Genomic DNA, 22921 nt, shown 5'->3' with positions numbered 1-22921 from the left:
ATCAAAATGATATAAATAAATGTATGTATAATAGATGCATGCATATAGGAAAGCTAATTTGTGTATCTCTCTATCTCTATATATATTATATAGATATTATATTTATACTCACACGAAGAAAAAGTTTGCTGGCACAGCATATTCTATGCTATCATAAGAAATTTCGTCAGTTATTATATAAACAGCAAAAAGAAAATTTGTCAAAAATATTAATTTTATTTGTTAAAAATAATTTTGCAAAATTTGCAAAAGAAATAATTTCATTATAAAAACAAATGAATTCCTGATATCTCACTTCGTTTCCGAAAAATATGCCCGCGTCACTATAAATGCCGCACCCTGTATATATTTGCTAGATTATTTTGCTTCAGCAGCAAATATTTCGTATTTGAACAAATAAATTTATTCAATAATATTTTTGCGGTCTAAAATCAATTTTATTATAATATCGAATATCAGCAAAGTTTTCTCGTTTTTACATCTAATACGCAGCAAAATGTTTTGCTGCGATAGCAAAATTCTTTTTCTTCGCGTAGTTCGCAGTATAAATATCTCTGCCTAGGTATATTTCTTGCTGAATACCTATATCAGTAAATACCTAATAAAAATAAGTTAACATGTATTAACGTATGTGTTCTTTGCATCAGTGAGCAAGGCAGTATACATATACTTTTATACATTCGACGTTCCGATTGAAAACAGCTGCGCGCTGCTATTGATCGTTTATCGGTCTACCATTAGCCGACGAACGACTCTAATTATAATCATACCATTGAATATCTCGCGCGAGTTTTATATAAAAGCGTATCTCATGTTTCATAAAAGACCTTGAGACATCAACGCAAGCAGGGGATATAATGAAAATGTGAAACTCGGCGAACTAAAAAAAGAAAAGAGGGGCGTGTCATGAAATGACAAGGCCATCTTTAATGAGAACTCGAGCGATTTTTTCGATCCGTATCCCGAAATTGTAACTAAAATTCGAAAACAGAATTCAATCCGAAGACTAATTGATTATTTTCTTAAACGCTTGCTTGTGAAATTATTGCTTTATCCTGCAACTTTTTTAATATATATAAACCTTTGATAAAGTTTATGAACAAATATTATTTCATAGATTGATAATCATTCAATTCATGAACTTCTCATTTTATCAACAATATTCAAAATGTACGTTTAAGTATATAAGATTACTCTGTTAATCTCTCTGGCTACTCTCTCATCATGAGTAATCAAATGCGTATATATGGCAGAATTAAATGCGATTTTTTGTTCATTTGTTGTTTTAATTTCAAATTTATTCTATTAGATAGCAGAGAATTGATAAGCAAAGATAAGCGAGAAATTTTATTTAATGTTTAAAACTATAACAAATAATAAATTTTAAATAGTATAAATTGCATACCTTCTAGATGATATACTGTCGATGCTTTCCCGGGTCTTTTTCTCTTTTCTTGTTTATTCTATGTTATTCCTTTATGAAACTCACACGACACTCGTGAAAACACATTAATTTTGATTTCGGGCGTACTAATAGCAACGAGAGAATGTAAAAATAACAGACGAAGCTACGATTCGCTCAGTATTAAAAACTCGCGCAGCCAAATTCACATAATGCTATATTTGTTACTAATGAATAGTATACACATGTGTTTTACGATATATTACTAATTAAACGCGTTTCATTAATCGTATATGTAATACGAGTTAACATCTTCTTCGAGAAATAATACGACGAAATAATACATATGGATCAGAGATAATTCCTGCTACCTAGAGTCTCGTCGCGTGAATGACAACAAGATTCTCACATGTAAACATCGTACGTCGGAAAGAATTTCGGGCGTCGTATAGCACGCTACTGTTTACATACGATGATGTTGTTGTCATTCGCGCGACGAGACCCGAGCGAGAAGGAAATGTCGCGTGTTCAATACGTATTATTTCGTCGTATTATCTCTCAAAGAAGATATTAAACGCGGTTATTTTCTCCGAGTGTGTTACAATTAAAGATTAGCAACTCGTGTGATTAATTAATTTTTGTGATTATCGCGTTTTAACTTGCATAATATCAGGATAAAGTTGCAGATATTGTTTTCGAATTTTTCCCTTATTAATAAAATATAGGATGTCTAAAACGAAATAATTCAAACATTATTGAAACGCATTTAATTAATCAAATAATGCGCTATTGTGATACTATTAGTAGGTAATTGTGCGTTCCGTGTGTCATCCTGTTATCCCTGAAAGTACGATCGCAAGAACTATACATCATATAGAAGTAATCGTAGAAGATACCACATACGATTATTATAATTAGCAATTATCAATTCGTGTGTTTAATTAATTTTCGTGATTATCGTGTTTCAACTAATCATTAACTCGTGTAGTATCGCGCAGTATCAGGATAAAATAGTCGATGTCATTTTCGAATTCCTCACTCATTAACAAAATATCGCGTATAAAATGAATTGATTCGAGCGTTATTGAAACGCTTTTAATTAATAAGTATAATCGTTATTGACCTCGTATTTTAATATTTATTAACTGCGTATCATAAATTCGGCTCATCGATGATTTATATTTATTTGATCAAAAATCGATCGGGTGAATGAACAAAGTGATAAAATATTCTTGTATATTTCATTTTCTGCAAATATCTATCTTTAATTTTAATTAGTATACATTCATTTAATTGTATTACAATGAGAAATAGAATAAAATTGTCATGAAAATGCTATATTATTCATTAGCAACAGAAATAGCATTTTTCAGTACCAGGCGAATCGTAAACTTTGTGTAATTATGATTTTCGCGTTCTTCCGTCCCAACATGAAATAAAATACATATCGTGTGTAATTAAGTCAAGAATGCTATGTAAATTGTTGAGCAATCATATTCTGATTAATACGCGTGCGATCAAAATTAAGTGTTTTCGCATGTGAGTGCCATAAAGAAATTCTGAAGACAAGAAAAAAAGAGGCCTGGAACGCATGAAACAACGGCATGGAAACCATGAGGTAAGCAAATCAAAATTTTATTAATTTAATTGTTTTTTATAAAATTAAGTTTCGGATTAAATCAACAAGTTAGCAATAAATTAGTACCTAATTATACCATACATTCGCATATGATTTCTTATGATATGATGCCAGATTAACGAAAGATTTAAGATTTTCCATTGGTATTTATTTCAAAAATAAGGAAAAATCCCCAAAATTGTAATTATTAAAAAATAATTAATATAACGCTAATATAATATCTGCTGAAGTAGAATAAGCTCATCGAGATATTACTGAGACTTTATCAATTAATTATAATTTACCTATCTTTATTTACATTGTTTTGCATGATCTTGTTTTGTTTATAATGAGAGTTGCACAAAGCTAGAATTATGCATAGTCCAGTAAAATAGTATCAAAAACACCGAATATCTACAAAACGGATAGACAAGCCAATTTTTTTAGAGTGAGTAGAAGGTCATAGGAGATGCCCGAATTCACAAAGTTCCAACAAAATTTCCCTGTGCGTCGGCGGCCATCTTCAAAATAGGGGTAAGTTTAGATATCTCGGCTCCTATTGGTCGAATCTTTTTCTTTTTTTTAGTTTTGTAAGAAAAAATATTTGCTACAACTTTTGTTTAAAAAGTTTTTTAATAGCTGTCAAGGAAAGAAAGTTACAACCAAAAAAATGCCGTCAATTTGGGGTTGAACATAACTTACTCCTATTTTGAAGATGGCCGCCGACGCACAGGGAAATTTTGTTGGAACTTTGTGAATTCGGGCATCTCCTATGACCTTCTACTCACCCTCAAAAAATTGGCTTGTCTATCCGTTTTGCCATTTTCAGATACTATTTTACTGGACTAGCATAATTTGAAACATGTTTGATATAGCTTTATATTTAAAGCAGATTTTACAATTTATAAACTTGATCCAGTTTAGCTCAGAATATCTCATATAACGTCGATCGAACTGTTTCTGCAAACAATTAATAGTTAGTTGCGGAAAATTAACGGTGATAAAATGTCATTCGTCTCGTGTCGTATGCAGATCATTGCAGACGTGATCGACCGATAAGAATTACATAACGAGAAGAACTGGTTTACAGAGAAGCTGATACGATAGCTTATCCGACTGTGAAAACATATACACATCCCATACATGACACGTGCGGCTCTTTGCGGCTGCACATAATCAGCCACGCGCGTATCTAAGCAAATGAACTGAAATCCCCCATCGTTTTCACGGCGAATGCCTGAGCTTAATGAACGCCGCAAACAAAACATGCCGTGTCTTATCTCTCGGCCTCTTTTTGTCGCGACTCGTCTTTTGTCACGAACTCATCATTATGTTTTCCATAATAATTATTAAAAATTTCCAGTCAAAAATAATAAAAATAAGAAATTAAGTGTCAAGAATAAAAAAATAAAAAAATAAAAAAAACTGGATTACATCATTATTTTTATTTCAAAACTTTACTTTAAAACCGATACTTCTGTTTCTCCGCTACATATAATTTACGTAATTCTATTAATATAATAATGTAACAATATAAGATTTATATTATATATTGAAAGAAGCGATATGTTTCAATGACACATGTTATTTACCAATATCGATTTATCGAGCACGTCAAATTTCCCAGATTGGAAGTTCTCGCCGTGGCGAGTCTTTGATACGAGATTGTTACTCTGGAGACCGAATGGCAGAAGGTAACGTAACCTAGATCACTTTATCACATGGTACATATATCGCGATGACAAACCCCAGTATCGCTCGAAAGGGATAGGTTGGCCGCTTGATCGTTGCGGCCGCACTCGCGTTAGGTTGGTTCCAGTAACCTGGCATTAATAACTGTTATACACATTGATGCACTGTATGCGATGCACACACGGCTTGCCCTTGCATAAATCAAGCGGAATGACCGCGTAACGAAAAATCGCTTACGCTTTGTCCTACATGTCGATCCGCGCCGCGTCGCTTGTGGGCGCGATAGAAAACTATTTATCCATTGCGATGTCGATAAATCGAAGGAATCGAGTTAGGCAATCTCATAGCGTGCCATAAAAAACAATATAATCTCGGTGAATTCAATTTTCAACGCTAGATACGGGAAATTAGATCTTACGCTATTTTATTGTCGCGAATGAAACAGAGATCATTTCGTATATATGCAATCAAAATCATATATCTCTATTACATTATAACAATATTAATTCTTTTGCATCTGCGTGCAACAATGCATGCAGGCAACAACTAATTTAATAAATTCCGTCCAAAATAAAGTACATGAATTAATTGATCTTTTTGTTCCTTTTGCTAATTATTCAATGAGATTTAAAAAAAAACGGACAGCAAACAAAAAATAATGTAAACTTTCTTTCGCGCAAACTTTCTTCCCGCAATAATCACTCGTTTCTACAGAAAATAAAATACAGAATGTGACATAAAAAAAGAAATTTTATTTATCTTATTTTTCACATCTCTCATCGATCTGATATATAAATTTTTTCTACGTTGTTACATCGTTCTCTTCTCTTTTTTTTTTTTTTGCGAATTGAGCAACTAATTGTTCTAACATATACAGGGTGAATCAGTAACTCTGTCCACTTAGAATATCTCCGCTATGGATAAAGTGAAGGACGTGCCCGTGAAATGAGCAGAATCAGATTATTCTTAATAAAAATGGAGGTTTAAAAAAATGGAAGTGACTTTGAAATCTCTGAAACGCCTCCACCCACAGAAAAATTCTTACTAGCATATTATGGCTCTCTTGATACCATACAATTTTCGTAATTACAATTTACAATATTTTTGTATCTCTAAAAATAGCGGAGATGTTCTAGATGGAGTTACTGATCCACCCTGTGTATTTTTGATAGCTTCCTAAATTGGGACTTATCAGTCTTTGTAATCAGAGGACGAACTGTAGCGTACATATACTTGAAAATTCACTGATAAGCGATAGCAGAATCACAACGGCGTCCGTAATTAAGGTATCATATAATAGCTGTACAAGATAAGTGGCGTGAACAGAAAGGCAAAATTTATCCACAATTTTGATATCTTTTCTCTGGTACACACATGCTAAATTCCGCGAAAAAAAAAACAATTTAATCTTCAACAGAAACTGCTTTGATAAAGCACCATCTGTGTAAATAAATGTATGCAAATAAAAATTTTTAATTATGAAAACTAACAAAAAGAGATAATGCCAGAATAAACAGTATCTTAATATTTAATTATTACGACTTATAATGATATAGGCCAGGGCTACACGTGGTTTCGGAATTATGTTTTCAGAATCTCGCTAATTATTAAGTAGAAAAATGTTAATTATGTATATTAACAAAATCGATATGATAGATAACATAAAATTCGCTAAGCAAATGTATATTTTTGATATATTTATAAAGTAAAACAAATTAGAAAATAGAAAGGTGTACATTAAAAAAATATTATATAAAACTTCACAAAAAAATATTCGAAAGATCATATAAAATAAGATAATTTACATTGTTAATTACGTTATTTCCGACGCGATTATTATATATGTATATGTATATTCGCGATGACGAATTTCTAAAGTTTGTTCGACATACAGGAATCAAACACGAAACATCCCCTTGGCTCTCAATATTTCATCGTGAGACACCCGATATACTATACATTTCGATATAGTATCGTCTCGGTCTCGGTATCATATACATCTTCCGAGAAATCTAGCCCAAACATCGATCGCTATATAAAGTCCATACTTGCAGAGCGTAATATGTAATGCGATTCGCGATATACATATATCGTAAGATTTAACGATCATTGTGATTCCTTTCAAATTCGCGAAGTAGAAATCTGATTAACTAAATCAATTAATGATGTACCTGTCTACGCGATATAAACAAGGATTCTACGAAAACTCCTATCTATCGATTATCACGAACAAAATATATCGCATAATCTAATGACTTAATAATCAAATAATCGAGTCGTCAATGGATTAAAATTTTTTTCAAATATATTGAAAATCTCTTTCTTTCTCTCGAAAAGCAAAGACCGGTTTTTTATTTGACGCATTATACGTTGCAGAAAATCGTATGCCAATAAACATGGTACCGTATATCACTACCGAAGATGCAAATGTGTAGCAAAATGTAAAGTGCTGGAACTACCTAGAAAACGACATTCATAACAAAATGTCGTTTCAGATACTACATTATCGCGTATATATACGCGAACTGCGGAAAAGTGCACGCGTACGAACTAGTAAAACGCGCATGACCGCCATGACCATAGCAAAAGATAGATATGTGTGCTTTCCACACATTTGTATTATACCCTTTTCACTACCACAAGTTATAACTTATTATTATCAATAAGAATAACGACTAAAACTTTTGATGACACAGAATTTGTAAACCGGGGAAATTCGATGACTAAAGTTTATTTTAAATTTAATAGAGAGAAATACGATTATGTGTGTGTTAATCATCATTATATTAATAAATAAAGTAAAAATCCCATATTACGTATGTATGCACACACGCATACAGAATTCTTTAATTTTATCTTTGTTTTTGCTATTGAAAAAAAAAAAAAAATTAGATAAAGCTCACTCTATTTCGTTTATTCAAAATCCGTATTATATCATGGCATTGAACGTTAATAACATTTATATTTCTAATAATACGTACAATTTCTTTTGAACTTTTCTTTTGTGTGCGTGTGTGTTATCTATTATTATATCATACACTATTGCCTCGGGCCCAGACTTTTTGCAACCGATCCTGCGTGAGCAAATACCTATAATTTCGCGCTCATTACGTGGGCGTAGGAAGACCGTGATCCTTGCACGGAAGACGCTTCCAACCAGCTTTCAACAAGAGGCGCCTGTACAAATCCGAAGCGCTTTTCAATCCGCGATCGCGTTATTCTCGTTGTAATTTACAAATGAAATTATATTATAATGATAAATGATGAATAATAATATCCCGCGCGCGAGAGATTAGTAATTTTATATGACATTTTTATATATATAAAACATTTTCTAATGACGTCAATTAAAATTAACAAAAGTAATTTTTTTTTTAATTTTGTCTCTAATAAGCGATGAATTCGAAATAATAATCTGACGAACATGAAATTCCTACAAAATTTACTCAATTAATTAGTCGTAATGTTATTGATACTTGACATTACTTTCATTTTATTGATACTTTGCATTATTTTTATTACGATACTTGCCATTCCAAAAAAAATATCTCATTTAACAATTTTCATTATTTTTCATTGAATAGAATAGCAAAAACTTATTAGTTAGAAATAGTTTCGTAAGCAGAGAGCATTACGTTACATCGTACAAACATGTGTAGTTAAAAATAAATTGTCACTAGTTAATGTAATTATAATCTGTATTGATTAATATACTCGCGTTCCGAATATAAACATGATATATCGCAATATTGTTAACTCCATATACTAGCTGCATATTTTATACTGTTGTTAGTTCCATATGCCATTAGCTGCACATTTTATAGTGTTGTTATTTATATCTCTGTAGAATTATTGAGTAGGATAAATCGTTTCAATCGAACAATTTTTGTTTTGGATTGCGTCATTACTTGAGATATAATAAAATGTCAGATAAAATTACATGTAACAAAATTTCATCTGTATATATTTACACATCTGTGGAATCACATAGTTACGTAGTCAATTCATTAATCGGATGACAGCTTAACTTTGCTATCGAAGCGAAGTGTCAAGTTTCAACACAACACAGAAAATATTTCACTCTTCGAAATTAATTCGATAACATCGGTCATATCATATTTTTATATAAAAGATCGAAATGACTGAAATAAGTATCCTCTTCCAATCACGGATAAATTAAATCAAAAGCATTAAAAAAATAATGGTAGGAGAATTAAATCTCTGATGCAAAATTGTCAAACTCAACTTTAATATCTTGTATATTATCTCCCTGACATTTCTTCGTTGTCAGGGATAATAACATACATCTCAAGGGAACACACACACATTACGAATTTGGAAGCTCATTTTACAATCTATTTCACCAATGTCGGTTAAGCTTAATCAATATTTAAGGGAATTTTCGTCTCTTTCTACAGCTAAAATTAAATAAACATAAGGAATCTTAATATATTTCCATTAAATGACATTAGGGTGTTTCAAATTCCCATAAATGTGTTGATTATAAGAAACTTCTTTAGTTTTAACTATTTTAACAAAAATAACTATTTTAACTATTTTAACAAACTATTTTAACAAAAATAGTTTAGTGCATTAATAATGAAGTTTACTTCAGCAAAGAAATTTAATTTAAAAATATAAGGCTTTCATCTCATGGTGTCATAAATAGAACGCTTGATAAAATAAAAAAGGAGATAATATGAAGGGTAATCATGAGACATAATTTCCAACATTTCAGAGTGACTTGCAGATTAATTCAAACTGATTAATGCGCCGAAACCGACGATAATGTATGTGTGGGTGCTGGCATCGACCATTAGCATCAATCAAGAGAGGACCCATGTAGTCGATATCGCGACCATAAGCTTTCGATGCAATTCAAATCGCATGTATTAGCATGTCTCTTTCGGCAACGTTTGCCTTTCGCAATGCATAGCAAGAAACGCAAAGAGAGTGAAGAGAAAGACAGACTCACATTTTGCTGTGGTCTGCCATGCCCGGTTAGCCGTATCCTCTGCTGGTCGCCCTCTCGAGCCCTCTTGACGATGTCGAGCCACCTCCACCTCCTTCTTCTCCTCTTCCTCCTCCTCCGAGGGAGCTTCGGCGCCTTTCGGCGAACACCCTGACGACAAAACTCTTCCAGACAGCCGCGGATATGATGTACGTCCGAGGATCTCGTCCTCCGAGGACGCGATAAAAACCCGCGACGATCACGCGGTAAGATCGCGACGCGGTTGCATAGAGCCGGTTATACACACGATGAAACACCGCGCGATGCGAATAATGAGGGAGAGCGGGCGGAAAAGGGGGGTGGGAAGGAAGGGGGGGGGAAGACGGGGACAGCGGCGAAAAGTGACAGGAACGCGCCGCGTGTGGCGAAATTTCTCACGATTTCAACGGCTCGAAAATTCACCTCACGACTCGTAACACACGATCGAAATATCACGGAAGACAACGATCGCGGCACTTGGCGATGCACACAATTCAGCGAAAACCGAAACGCGTTTACGCACCGGTTAAAATGCGATTATACGGGACGCTTCGCGACCACTCGCGACTCGCGCGGCACGAACTATCATCGATTGTTGACGAGCGGCCCGCCTGCAACGCTGCCGACATCTGTCCACAGCGATAGAAGCGTATGACGGACGAGTCGATAAAACTGTAAAGAAAACGAAAGACATAAATATCAGATGATATATTCGTGTTGTGAATAAATAAATATATAATGATCAATATTAATTGCTTGATAAATATTTGTAGTTAATATTAAAAATTATTTAAAAATTATTTTCTAATAAGTACGTATATATATATTTTTTTACAATAAAATATATGTAATATAATCAAACACACACATGTATATATACATAAACTTAAATTGCTTATTGCTGAAAGAAACGAAAAAAAATTTTTACTGAAAATAGAAAAGTTAAGTATGATGACATTAAATAATAATAAGTAATTTATGTTATAATAAGAGAAAGAAACAAAAATTCAACATAAACATTGTCATAATAAATTAAATTGATGCGAAACATAAAGTGAAATATCGGTAACATTATGAGTATTTACAGTTGATAATTATATCCTGCATTAATCAGAATGTAGTTATCAACTTGTGATAAACGAATCAGCTTAAACAATTTTTGTAAGAACAAATGTTGCGTTTTTAAAAAAATAGTATTGTTAATTTTATTCGACTCACATTTTTGTATTCTTTAATCCATTATAAAATTTTTATTAGATAACTTTCTATATTATTTATAGACTATTTTATGACTATGTATATTCTGAAATAGATAGATAATTTTTTAAAAGTTATTTTGACAAAATTTCTTTATACAAAACTCATGTTAGATACAAAAGGTTCAATTACGGACTTAAATGAACCAATTTGGTAAAAATAAGATATTTATAATTAAATATCTGGGATGTGTGTGGGGGTATTATATGTATAATATTTCGAAAAATTTTTTTTAAAATTAGCGATAGTACAGGTTCCCTGTAGATGCAAACGAGTCAAATCGTTTTAATTAGTCCAAGGCCGCTATTATTTCTAAGTATTATGATAATTAGTGCTCACGTATAAAAACATATTGGATTACCTTTGCATCATGAATTTTTCTGCTATCATAAGACGCGTTTGATTTGCATTTAAAAGGATGATTTATCCGCTCATCTGACGATAGTTCTCAGTTGTCAGAAAAGAAGAGAGTATAATGTAAAACGTAATAGACCGTGCCTTATCTCATCACGTATAAACAAATCTTACTCATCCTTACGTGATAATTACGTGAGTGATTACACTTCCCATATATCTAGTTTATTGATGTAATTTATTTATTCAAATTAGAATCGAAATTAGAAAGAAAAAGTTGCAAAACTAATAAAACACATCCTAAAAGAAGTTATATATTTTACAATTTAAAATATATATACTTGTATATTTACGCTCTATACTCTTTCCTCTCTCTCTCTCTCTTTTTTCTCTTTCTCAAATAAAACTTCAAAAAATTATCATAGATAAAGATATACGATCATAGCTACAATTAGTAAAATTTGTAGGTCCCCTTTTCAATAACCAAAGTTAATAGTATATCGATTGAAAAATCAATATTAGTACATATTGGAACATAGTATGAAAAAAAAATAAAAAAACGAAAAAAAATATATATACGTAGCTTAATTAATAATATAAAATCCTATATTTTAAACTTTATTTAAAACTATATACTGATAAATTATTTTATTTTTCACAGTTAGAATAGAAGATCAAAACTCGTTTTTCCTTTTCTCTCTTTTTTTTTTTATTACTACTCATGTTTACCATGTCGCTTATGTGAAACCTGTTAATACTATTATAACAATATATGCAAATATTAGTATCAGGCAGCTGCACCTTATTTCCATATATGCCTCTCAATAATGAAACTTTTTTGTTACTATGTATGCGGTAAATGGAAAACGAATCTCGATATTGTCCCGGTTTGTAACAAGTTGTCATCAAGGTTGCAGGCGGAAGACAATGGAACTGTCGAGTGGTCGACGGAAAAAGAGAACAAAGATATTGTTTGTAAGGAATGCAGATTTTTCAAGGTTTTCTCGATTAAGTTGAAGTGATTTTAAAGTGAAAATGGTCGTTTATCGTAAAATATAAATCCTTTTCTTTTTTACAAAATTTAATTTTACAATTCTTTAAAAATTGAAATTTTATAATCATTTTCAAATATACATACTTTTATTATATTATTATATTATTATTATAAATTTTTAATTAAAAAGAAATCTTCTGGCAATTTAGTATATAATGTCATGTAAATTTGTTTAACGATACTCGCTAATTGCTTATTTAATTATGATAAAAATGAAGTAGCATTCTCTTGCATATAAAATATTACAACGTTTATGAATCAAGTACGTCCCCATAAACGCAAGTAACATGTTCCATCACAGAATTAATAAATATAAGATGACACGTTCAAAATTTCGTCGGCCTACTTTATTATTCAGAAAAGACGAAGCTGAGAAAACAATGGAGCCGCGGCTCTTTGTGTGGCCCAGGGCCTAATCACACAATAGGGGGGTCCATTGTATGTAAAATACTTGCCGACAATAATTTAATATTCCCATCTATACGCGAGAAATTGTGACTTTGTCGCAGACTGTTAATAAAACATACATAGCGATGAACGCATTAAACTACTCGTCAACGCTGTCACATGTACACATGGTACGTAGAATTTGCAGAATTTGAAATGAGATGCAAGCTCTTTTTTTTTTTAACTGTTTACGAATAATAATATTACGCCGTCTGATGCAATTTTTCGTTCTCGTTACTGTGTCATATAGGTTTTCGAGTTTTGATCTTTTTTAAACACAATGAGATAAAAATATATTATATTATATTATATATACATTTAATTAGTTTAATATATGATATAACATGTGATATTACGATTTCTTCATATATTTTTCCATTTTGCTATGCAAATAACAAGGCAACTTTTTTTCAGCTCTTAAGAGAGATTGCACAAATAGTATAATTTTTAAAATTTATTTTTCAAAAATCTTTTTATACCGAGATATTGTCTGAGAAACTTTTCAATTTTTCTACTATACTATCATATGACGCAACAATAAAATTTAGTAATAAATATTCCAAATATATTATATACGTAAATATATATGTAATGTTATCCGGTCCGCTTTATATCTAGCGCATTCGCCGCATAATGAACCGAACACACACGTGCGTGTTTTCGGAGGCAAGGAGTGTTGCTTGAGTCACATTTCGCGTAATTTCCGCGTAAGATGCGGTTAACTCTCGCAGCTGTGAGAGCAGAGTCCGCTCGAGACTCGAGAGTACGACTTGGCATGTATCGCTCTGCTGCCTTCTTTGTCCCGCTTTGTCTGAGAAAACATTGCAAAATCAGCAGGCACGTGACTCGATCGACATAAACAGTAGAAAAAAAAGTGATAAGTTCCATCCAATGGAATAATCGTTAAGAACGATCGTGCGCAGCAAGAGATGAGCACGCACGTGACTTTGCGAAACAAAGACTAGCAACAATCAGCGATATTTATTTATTACGTAAGCAATCACATTGACATACATATTGCACCGGTTGTTTATATTTTTCATCGAGAAGTAATATTTTTCTCTATTTAATTAAATTATTTGGTTATTTATAATTCAATTTGTATTCTTCACAAGTCTAGATATTCAAAATTGTCTTGCATATTAAATAAATAAATGATATATAAATTAATAAACATCTGAATTAAATTAATTATTTAGAAAAAAATAATCTTTTTTTATGAAGTGTATACGTACACAAATTATAGCCATAGATAATTAAATTTGTATCACCGAGTGTATTAAAAAGAAGAAAAGGACATTGATTTATATTTCACTTTGTCATACTGCGCTGTTTCGTTATTATTAGATGCAGTTGGTGTTTGTGTGCGTGTGTGTATGAGCGACAGAACTCTCTTATCCAAATCAAATGTCGATAAGATAACACCGCGAGTCTGTGTGCGTTATGCCACCGACGACGCGAGGTTGTCGTCGCGAAAAAAACATTTCCATATAATATAGAGTTCTTTGTATCTGGATCGCGAGCGATCGGCGATTCATGAACATAGAGACTAGCTTTTAATTGCTCGACATGAAACCTTTGTCTAAACGCGCGCAAATTTATGATATTAATCTTCAATAAAATATATATATATATATATATAATTTATGGTAATTTTCAATAATATATACATATAATTTATGGTAATTTTCAATAATGTATATATATATAATTTATGGTAATTTTAGAAAGAGAATTTACACATATAATAATAATAATATTATATATATACGTATATTAATCGTGATAATTAATTCCTTAATTATCACTAAAATCAATCGGAAAAAATAGATTATAAAAATATATTAATGACGTTTTACTCGTTTACGTTTATGTTATATCTTATTGAAATATCCCCACGAGAAATTATAAATATTTTGAGAATTATATTTACAAAGCGAATATATTGTGCATAAATTTTCTTAATAATTATTATACATATAAAATAGAAATTCTCTTAGATAATTAAATTTGTATCACCGAGTGTATTAAAAAGAAGAAAAGGACATTGATTTATATTTCACTTTGTCATACTGCGCTGTTTCGTTATTATTAGATGCAGTTGGTGTTTGTGTGCGTGTGTGTATGAGCGACAGAACTCTCTTATCCAAATCAAATGTCGATAAGATAACACCGCGAGTCTGTGTGCGTTATGCCACCGACGACGCGAGGTTGTCGTCGCGAAAAAAACATTTCCATATAATATAGAGTTCTTTGTATCTGGATCGCGAGCGATCGGCGATTCATGAACATAGAGACTAGCTTTTAATTGCTCGACATGAAACCTTTGTCTAAACGCGCGCAAATTTATGATATTAATCTTCAATAAAATATATATATATATATATATAATTTATGGTAATTTTCAATAATATAACTTTTGTTTTAATCGTCACCAAAAACAATAAAAAAAAAGATTTAAAAAATATATTGTTGATATTTTACTCGCTTACTATATATGTTCTCTCTCATTAAAATATCTAAAAGAAATTATAAATAATATTTTGGAAATTATATTCAAAGAGAGAGAAAGAGCGAGTGTATTGTATTGCATATAAATTTAATTATAATAATTATTATACATAAAATAAAATTTTTTTTTCTTAATCACTGAAAACAATCGAAACAAAAAATTTTTTTTTCGTTTAAAATTTATATTTTTGACTTTTTCCTCGTTTACTTTATGTCCTCTCTTATTGAAATATTTAAAAGAAATTATAAATAAAACTTTGAGAGAATTATATTCAAAGCGAGTATATTATATTGCATATAAATTTAATTTAAAGTTGTGATTTCTCGACATGCGGGGAACGGGAGTTTTTATTCGATCGCGATAATGCAATTTCAGCGTAAGTGCAATACGCAGGTGTGTGAGTGCAGCATACACTTGGATGCACAAAGAGTTTCCCAGTGAAATTTGCACATTGCCGCGTATGTTTCGCAAGTGGCGCGCGTTCGCGCTCTCTATTTTTGCAGCTGACTCCCTCCCTCCCTCTCGGCGGGTTCCTTGCATATGTTTCGCGATCGCGTACGATGATACGCATATACGTACAATATACTAAACGGCAATGACATTCCGTAGCGTCGTCTGTTTTTTTCCAATCGGCCAACGTTTGAGATACCGGGTAGCTTAAGCCGACGGGGCGACCTTGGCTGCAAGCAGAAGCTAGCTCAAGGATGACAGCTGCCTTCTATTCGAATTTCATCATGGTACAAAGCTAAGCGGGTGAATGTCAGAGCCTCATGAGTTTCATTACGCGCCCGTAACGAGATGTATCTTTACTGTATAATGTCCCGCCACTGCTTGTTTAGGTGACTTTAATTTTAGATAGCTTGTATGCGCGAATTTGCTGATCCTCTCGAGAACATGTTTGATGTTAAGGGGAAAATGGAAACTGATATAAAAAATATTCGATATTAATGTATTGATTATGTTTTAACAAAGTTTAACGGGTTATAAAGATAATTGGAAGGTAATAACTTTAGAGGAACTTGATCCTTTCGAGAAAAAAAAAAAAAAAAACAAAACAAACATTTAAACTTATACAAAAATAATAAGATTGACAGAATAACGATAAATGATTATACGCTAGAAATTTTTCATTAAAAAATATAGAAATTTTATATTGAAAAAAGTGGATATATCAATATATATAAATAAGAATATTCTTTTTATCTATTGTGATAAAAATAGCTATTTTAAAAGTCGTCGCTAGATATTTTCCAGAATTACACGGGACCTTGAGTAGATTAGCATCCCACGTGTTACACGTTTTCCTCGACCTACCGTTTCCTCTACTTTAATGCTCATATGATATCTGTGGTATCGAGAAATACAATTACGAACAATTCTATAAAGGAAGCTCGTGCATTTCACGGTTACTATCAAAACGGCTATTACGTACTCTGTTTACGTGCTTGAATTACCAAACAAATATATATATATATGTAAGTGTGTATACTAATTATTTCAAGCAGAGCTGGATGGATTTTTCAGCTGATTAAAACCAATCGTGTCCAAAAATACACCTGGACTGCGACAAGCAATTAAATTAAATTATCAAATTTTAATTTCTGTGATTTAAGAGCGTGTTCCTCTATTTTTTACAGACTTTGAGAGAGAAAGAGAGAGAGAGAGAGAGACTACGCGGAAATAAATTGCTTTATCAATATTATTTATAATTATACAAAAAGCACGACTCATAAAATTTTTAATCGTGCTAAAATAGACTAACTATAAAAATTATTGAGATGTATCTAAAAAATTGTTTCTTCTCTGCTTCCCAATTTTTTAGAAATTTATGATATATATATATATATATATAAGAACTATTTTATTATTGCTATATTATTCGTCTGTCGCGTATTTTCTTCTTATTCACTTATTCTGGTGCCGTTATCTTAAGTAAAAAATGTCCGCACGAGTGAGAAAGATAGAGCTACTTAACGGGGCTCGATACTTTTTGACTCCACCCCTCCTTCCCACCACCTTTGCGTCCCTCCGACACAATCACATATCTAACACTCATACATATATATATGCATTGATCGACAAAACGTGGCTAATTACAATAGAAAAACGAATTAACTGCCGCGATGCCGTTTTACTTACCGGCCAATGTATCGCCGCTGCCATTCTCCGCTCGCTCGCTCGCTCCATCGTTTCCATATTCCTTCACTCGCGGATACGAATCGAATTAATGCGATACGATAACAGTTCACCACTTCACACGACATTCCCGATAATCACTGCACCCGCGAGATACAAGATACAGGTCGTCGGGGCGAATAAATCACGCGAAACACGACGATCCTTTGTTGCATCGCACGATACACCCGATGTCCGTTACGCGCGAAGTGATACAGAATTTTTCCTGTGAAAAATTTGAACTACGCGACAATTTCATACCGATGCCTGATACGTGGATCGTCACCTAGTTGTCGCTCGCGCCATGAGTACCAACCGTGAGCGACCCCTTTCCCCGAAAGTTTTTGCTGGTAAAATTGCCATCATATATCTGGAAATTTTCATAAAAATTATAGATTATAGATATAAGAGAGAAACATAAACTGTCACTATCCAATCTGCATCGCAAACGACAAGGATAATACTATTTAACAGAGTTTCCCAGACAGCACAAGGATGTCCTTAGGACGTCCAAAGGGCATCCAGGACATACATGTAGGATATCCTGAGGATATCCTATTTTAATCCTCGGATCTCCTCTGGATGTCCTGAGGAAGAGTAAATAATAGCCGTACACTAGCAGTATTGTAATAAGTATTAATGTCCTATAAATGTCCATTGGATAACCCCTGGATGTCTGTAGGATATTTGCCCTGTCTATTATATTGGATGCCCTTTGGACGTCCTAAGGACATCCTTGTGCTGTCTGGGTAATAGACAGGGCAGATATCCTACAGACATCCAGGGGTTATCCAATGGACATTTATAGGACATTAATACTTATTACAATACTTAAAATTTCTAAATTATATTAAATAGCCTACATAACCGAAAGTAATCATGTATGCATATTAAATTTTCATAAAATATATTTATAATAATATCTTAAAACATCCTACAAATATCCTGAACCATCCTGGACATATTCAGGATGATCCTGAGGACGTTTTGTGCTGTCTGGGTTGCTATCCTTTTCTAACGGACGATGGTTTTAGAAATGTTTGATTTTTCTATTTTTGGTAAAAAAAAAGAAAAAATGTAATATCGCCGTCTCTTTCGTTGCATTATATATCTTTAGCTCGCTTTTATGAGTATAAATACACCAACTGGCGTATAGGTAAATTATGTATAGAAGCCTAATCAGCCATACAGAAGAAGAAGAGAAGAAACTTACGATTACAATCTATGCTTTTCCTATGCCTACGGTTATTCCATTCTAGAGGGTGTTAGCGTTTGCGGTCGCTCGCGAACAGGTTGGTCACCCTTGGTCTAGGCAGCAGGTTACGAGCACGAATATTTCACATATCAGATCGGTGAGTCACGCATCTAGTTCGATATGTTCCGGCTACCCCATTCGCAACGCTCGCGCCCACGCGACCACTGAGTGACTCATCCGTGATTCTCGGAAACGCGCCGCCATTCTTGGAATCTCGCTCGAGATTTTCGCCGATGCGTTACCGGTTTTAACCGTTAGCTAGAAATTCTTTTCAATCCATTCGAAGCTCACAAGTGCGAACTATCCGTCATTTTCAGTCAAGCGTCGACGAAATTCAAGTAAAATACTCTATTTTTTATCGCAAAAAATTAAATATATGTGTGTGTGAAAGAAAGAGAGAGATGCGTTAATAAATCATTACATAACAATTATATTTTGTATTGATAAGAACGGGAAGAAATGTAATAATGCCAATATCTAAATAATTGCAATATTACCTAATTATTATTGCTTTATTAAATGTAATGGATCTAATCGCATAGTTCATATAGTTCATATTCTCTAATAAAATCTGTCACTTCTAGTCAATCTATCTTGAGACGCGATCACGCGCCGTTCCTTTGATTTAGTAAACATCGAACAAACACGTGGCATTATTTTTATTTGCAAAAAGGAAGGCCGATGCAATGTTGGCTCACGCGAATAAATCAAGACGTTCACGTGTACGACCTCTTAATGCGTCCTTCGCGGGAATGCTGAGAGTATAAGATTATCTTGTGTGAAATGACACAACTCTGATAGAACTGATTGATTGAGTATTCAATGCATTCGTAAGAAATATTAATAAGAAAATATTTTTTATTATCTTTATTTTTTATTTTCAAAATTAAAATCTATTGTTTTTATTATCTCTCTATCTTTCTAAAAAAAGATCAAGATACTAGAGATCGCGGAAGATGATTGGAGAAAGTAATAAAGTATTAACGCGAGATATAAAGATTTCTTGGAATCCAACCTGTTCCGAAAAAAATATAGAACGCCTGCTTGGTCATCGTCATACCGATACAAAGCGATGCGCAACTTTCATCTTTAGGTATTCGACAGAGACGTCAAGTTAGAAATACGGTTCAGTAGTTCGAATTTTATTTTTAATATATTTATTCGATATGTTTATATATGAAATTTTTTACAATTAACAAAGAGAAAGATAAACGTGGATATGAAATATATTTAATATTTTATACAAACTCTTTTTTAAAAAGAGAAAATTCACAACAAAATCAAATTCTTATATGAATAATCAATTTTTCATCTTTATTCAATTGATGTATTACATGACGTTCAAAGGCAACCGTGTCGTATGTCATTAATATCCTTATATGTAGACTTTAATGTAATTAAAATATGGAGCCGTGAATAATTACATAGACTAAGGAACGGAGATAAGAAGTGATTAAAACGCGTTTTAATAACAATCCGGGCGCCGCGTGCGTAGATAGCGCCTCGTTATCGAACATTATGGCACGGTACTGTCGCGCTCGACAGTGATTGGCCGACTGGGAATAGCCCATGACGTCATCCGCGCTCGAGAGACCTCGAGCAGCCTCGACTCTCTCCGCTGTTCGAACGCGGATTACCGAACGCGCGCGCGAGGTATTCCCCCACGGTATGAGTCATCGGGTGCAGTTTTACACAGTTTCGAGCAAAGGGACCTGCAATACGTGCGTGCCGTCTTCGAGTTCCACGTACATTCGTTAAGATCCGGCGCAAGATCTTCGCGTTCGTTTTACCTCATTCTCTCTCTCTCTCTCAGACTACGCTACTCTCCGCATCTCTGTCGTAAGAGAGCATAGAGAGGTTATAAACGCAACGTACTCTGATTCTCGGTTTTGACGCGGATTCGCAGAAGTGAACGGCAAGATGAAACTGGACGTTTCCGATGTGCTTTACGACAGCTCCAGCGTGTCCAGCGACAGCGGGACCTCGCAGAGCTCCCGCGTCAGCCATGATTTTCTCTCCAGCATCGCAAATGCGGCCGTGCTGCCCAATAACGTAAGTACCGAGCGAGGAATGTGCCGTTGTATATGCATGTGTCTTTCCTTTCGCGTCGATGCAAATGCGATGCTGCTCGATTGTATCGTCGCGATTACGTAGCGTTGAATTCCAACGAAACGATCGACGTCGCATCGCGGCTCGCGTTACGTAATGTCGCACGGCGTGACAATAATGCGTTAATGTTTTAATGCGGCTATCCGCCTTTACCATTGCACCTGACCAAAGTGTCTCAAGGAAGGATGAGTTTCGATATTCGATGGAAGAAAAGATAGACTCGCGTGCGTGATTTATACTTTCCTCTGTTCTAATTTTCGCGAATTATAAATAATTTCTATTGTGCAAAATTGAATTGCAACAAAAAAAAAATATATATATATATCGAATGAGATAGAATTATAATAAATAAAAGAGAGATATATAAATCGAGTGAAAAAGAAATATTTCAAATATTACAGCATAATTTAAATTTCTTAATAAAATAAAAATTTGGCATGGCTAAGTAGATATATATCTATAATATATATTATATTAATATATATTAATATAATAGAATCTATATTTATATTTTTGAAATGTATTAATGCACATAAATTCATATTACTTCACTTTTATTTCTTGTAAACAATAGATATCTCACTAATATATGAAACTCAGAAAAATATAGACACAAAATGGAGTGCATTACATTGCATTGCTTTCTTATCTCGTTTACAGAGATAAAAAGCAATTTAATGTTTCTTGAAACGTTCCGCTAACACGTATGTCAAAATAAATATATATAATTTTATAGAATGCTTTTATTTGTTTTTATACGGTAAACTGGAAACTGAAACTCACAGATTGGATTTTGCAGAATATGTTTAATAAGACCTGACAATTTAATCGATCTATAATTAAATTCCGGCTTCTCTCTTCTCGATCCTAACTTAGCTACGTAATTTACCCTTTGAATGTTTGAATTCGGCTGCCAAGATGGCTGCAGATCTTCGGCGCAGCATGGAAGCTGACGTAGTTTGTCTCGGTCGCTTGTACAGTGAAGATTTATGGAGAGTCATGGCGCAGGTGGCAGCTTAGCATATCAAATCCGTAGTGATGTAGGTCAGATGTGTTTAAAATGTACTAATGAAATATCTTTATCGGATGATCTATAAGAGAAAGAAATCATCTATAGTGCAATTCATACAGTGCGATGAATGGCTTCAATGCAGATCGCGATAATTAAAGCGCACTTGCATACTTGATGATGACCTATATAGTGCATCAGCACAGATTATCTCATGTGATTTAAAAATATGTGCTTTTAAAATATTGTATTTAAACACGAATATATATATATATATAATCAAATAACTTATTAATATTTATTATGCAACAGGGTTATGTTATGAAACGTAATCAATTAATTATTATGTTATTTATATTCAACTTATTTATTATCAATTAATTATTATACAATAGTTTGTTCCATAGGTTTTCGAATAACCGTCAATATCGGAAAAAACATTTTTCGGTACATTTGAAATTGGTTATAAACTAGTTTATTTCAAAACCTATGGAGCGAACTCCAATCATTTTGATTTCATTTGAAAGATAATTTAATTCCGAACAAAAAGTTTCCTATAAACATGAGTCGAAAAATAGATCAAATTTATTGTAATTTGTTCCATAGGTTTTCGAATAACCGTCAATAGTCCAAAAAACACTTTTCTGTACATTTGAAATTGGTTATAAACTAGTTTATTTCAAAACCTATGGTGCGAACTACAATCATTTCGATCTCATTTGAAAGATAATTTAATTCCGAACAAAAAGTTTCCTATAAACATGGGTCGAAAAATGCTTCCTTAAAAAGTTAGCGCTTGAAAACTTCTAAAATCACGGTTATTTTTTACATTTTTACAAATATCAGGGAAAGTACGCGTTTTTTAACAAAAAGTACCGAAACAAAAGTTGTAGAAAATTAAATTATCTTTCATATGAGATCAAATTTATTGTAGTTTGTTCCATAGGTTTTCGAATAACCGTCAATAGCCGAAAAAACACTTTTCAGTATATTTGAAATTGGTTATTAACTGGTTTATTTCAAAACCTATGGAGCGAACTACAATCA

General features: G+C 32.9%; 1 protein-coding gene across 2 annotated transcripts in view; it reads left to right on the top strand.

The window, feature by feature from the left end:
* The first annotated feature begins 2739 nt into the window (after positions 1 to 2739).
* LOC115241779 (transcription factor kayak) overlaps positions 2740 to 22921 on the top strand; it is a 57701-nt gene continuing 37519 nt past the window's right edge. Inside the window, exons 1-3 of one of the 2 annotated variants that reach the window (XM_029817717.1) lie at positions 2740 to 3020; positions 4648 to 4714; positions 20663 to 20808. In XM_029817717.1, the coding sequence (XP_029673577.1) occupies positions 2994 to 3020; positions 4648 to 4714; positions 20663 to 20808 (240 nt within the window). In that variant the 5' untranslated portion in view covers positions 2740 to 2993. The remainder of the gene's footprint in view (positions 3021 to 4647; positions 4715 to 20662; positions 20809 to 22921) is intronic. The other variant, XM_029817722.1, reaches the window with a different exon arrangement.

This window comes from Formica exsecta, unplaced genomic scaffold, assembly GCF_003651465.1.
Source record: "Formica exsecta isolate Colony F162 unplaced genomic scaffold, ASM365146v1 scaffold51, whole genome shotgun sequence".
Lineage (NCBI taxonomy): Eukaryota > Metazoa > Arthropoda > Insecta > Hymenoptera > Formicidae > Formica > Formica exsecta.
The sequence above is the reverse complement of the archived record's forward strand: the minus strand, read 5'-3'. Positions and strand labels throughout refer to the sequence as shown.